This window comes from Schistocerca piceifrons, chromosome 7 (assembly GCF_021461385.2).
Source record: "Schistocerca piceifrons isolate TAMUIC-IGC-003096 chromosome 7, iqSchPice1.1, whole genome shotgun sequence".
Taxonomy (NCBI): Eukaryota; Metazoa; Arthropoda; class Insecta; order Orthoptera; family Acrididae; genus Schistocerca; species Schistocerca piceifrons.
In genome coordinates this window covers 192,561,346-192,562,550 of record NC_060144.1, presented here as the reverse complement: position 1 = coordinate 192,562,550, position 1,205 = coordinate 192,561,346, and the positions used below count along the sequence as shown (strand labels likewise).

Sequence of the window (1,205 nt, the reverse complement as noted above, 5' to 3'; positions counted from 1 at the left end):
GGCAATGGCTCTCACAGAGAACAGATTAGCACTTGCATCAGGGATGTATAAAACATTGTCCATTCTAGCATTGTACCATTCATTGTTTCGTCGGATTTGGATGTAAACTGTTCCTTGACCGTACCCACACATTTTCACATTTTGTTTTCCCAATGAAATTACTTGAGGAACATCAAATTCACTTTACGAAACAAAATACTGTTTGTTGGAAGTGATATGATTTGTAGCGCCACTGTCGCAATACTATTTATTTGGGTCACTGTGATTACTGGTACACACACCCATAGCGTATGAAGTAAATGCAGCGTGTTCACTGTCTCGCTTCTTCTCTTTTCTTTTATTGCTGTCACGAGTGTTCTGTGGACACTCTGCTGCCCAGTGACCTAATTGTTTGCATTTATTACACGGAAACTTCTGTTTTAATTGTGACTTCGTCATCTTTACTTGTTGATTACTTGTTTGCCGTTTTCTTGTTTTAGAAATGACAAAAGCTGCACTTCCATTAACGCCTTGTTCACGCAGTTCAATAGTACAGAGTTTTTCAATCAATAAATTCAAGCTTTGCTTTTCTGTCGGTATCGTATCCCAGAGATCCTTAAAATTGTCGTAGTCTTTTCCCAGTGTAGACAAAATTCGACCATTTAAGATTCTTTCAGATAGCGTATTTTCTTCATGATTTGATAATTCATCGTTCAGGTCCACAAATAACTTTTGCAGTTTGGCCACATGTGCACTAATATCTTCCGATTCATCACGTTTAACACGGAAAAATGTTTCAATCAACATATTCAAACACTGAGTACTGCTACGTTCAAATCGGGCGCGTAATTTTTCCCAGATTTCTTTAGCATTCTTGCACGTTAAGACGTTTACTTAGCGCACTTGCTATAAGACTTGCTGCCTTTGCATCGTCCTTGTGCCATTCCACATACGCTTCTTTTTGTTCACTTGTCGCATCTTGCGGCAACTCTACACATTCACGTGTACCGTTAATAATATCTTCCAGTCCATATGAACGTAGCACCATAGAAATATGCCATTTCCATTTGGCCCAGTCGTCAGGTCCTTCAAGCTTATCAATGCTGACCTTATAATCGCCGCTAGCAGTCATGTTTCTTTACAGACATACGCTCATTTCAAATATTATTTTAATTAAACTGTGTTGTTTGCCTTTACACGTGTACTGGGCCCATAACCTGATGAAA

At 38.9% G+C, this 1,205-nt stretch overlaps 1 protein-coding gene across 1 annotated transcript; it reads right to left on the bottom strand.

Annotated features, from left to right (window-relative positions):
* Positions 1–243: 243 nt before the first annotated feature.
* LOC124805546 lies at positions 244–786 on the bottom strand. The gene has a single exon (XM_047266113.1). It carries the CDS (start codon positions 784–786, stop codon positions 244–246), a length of 543 nt encoding a protein of 180 aa, XP_047122069.1.
* Positions 787–1,205: the final 419 nt, after the last annotated feature.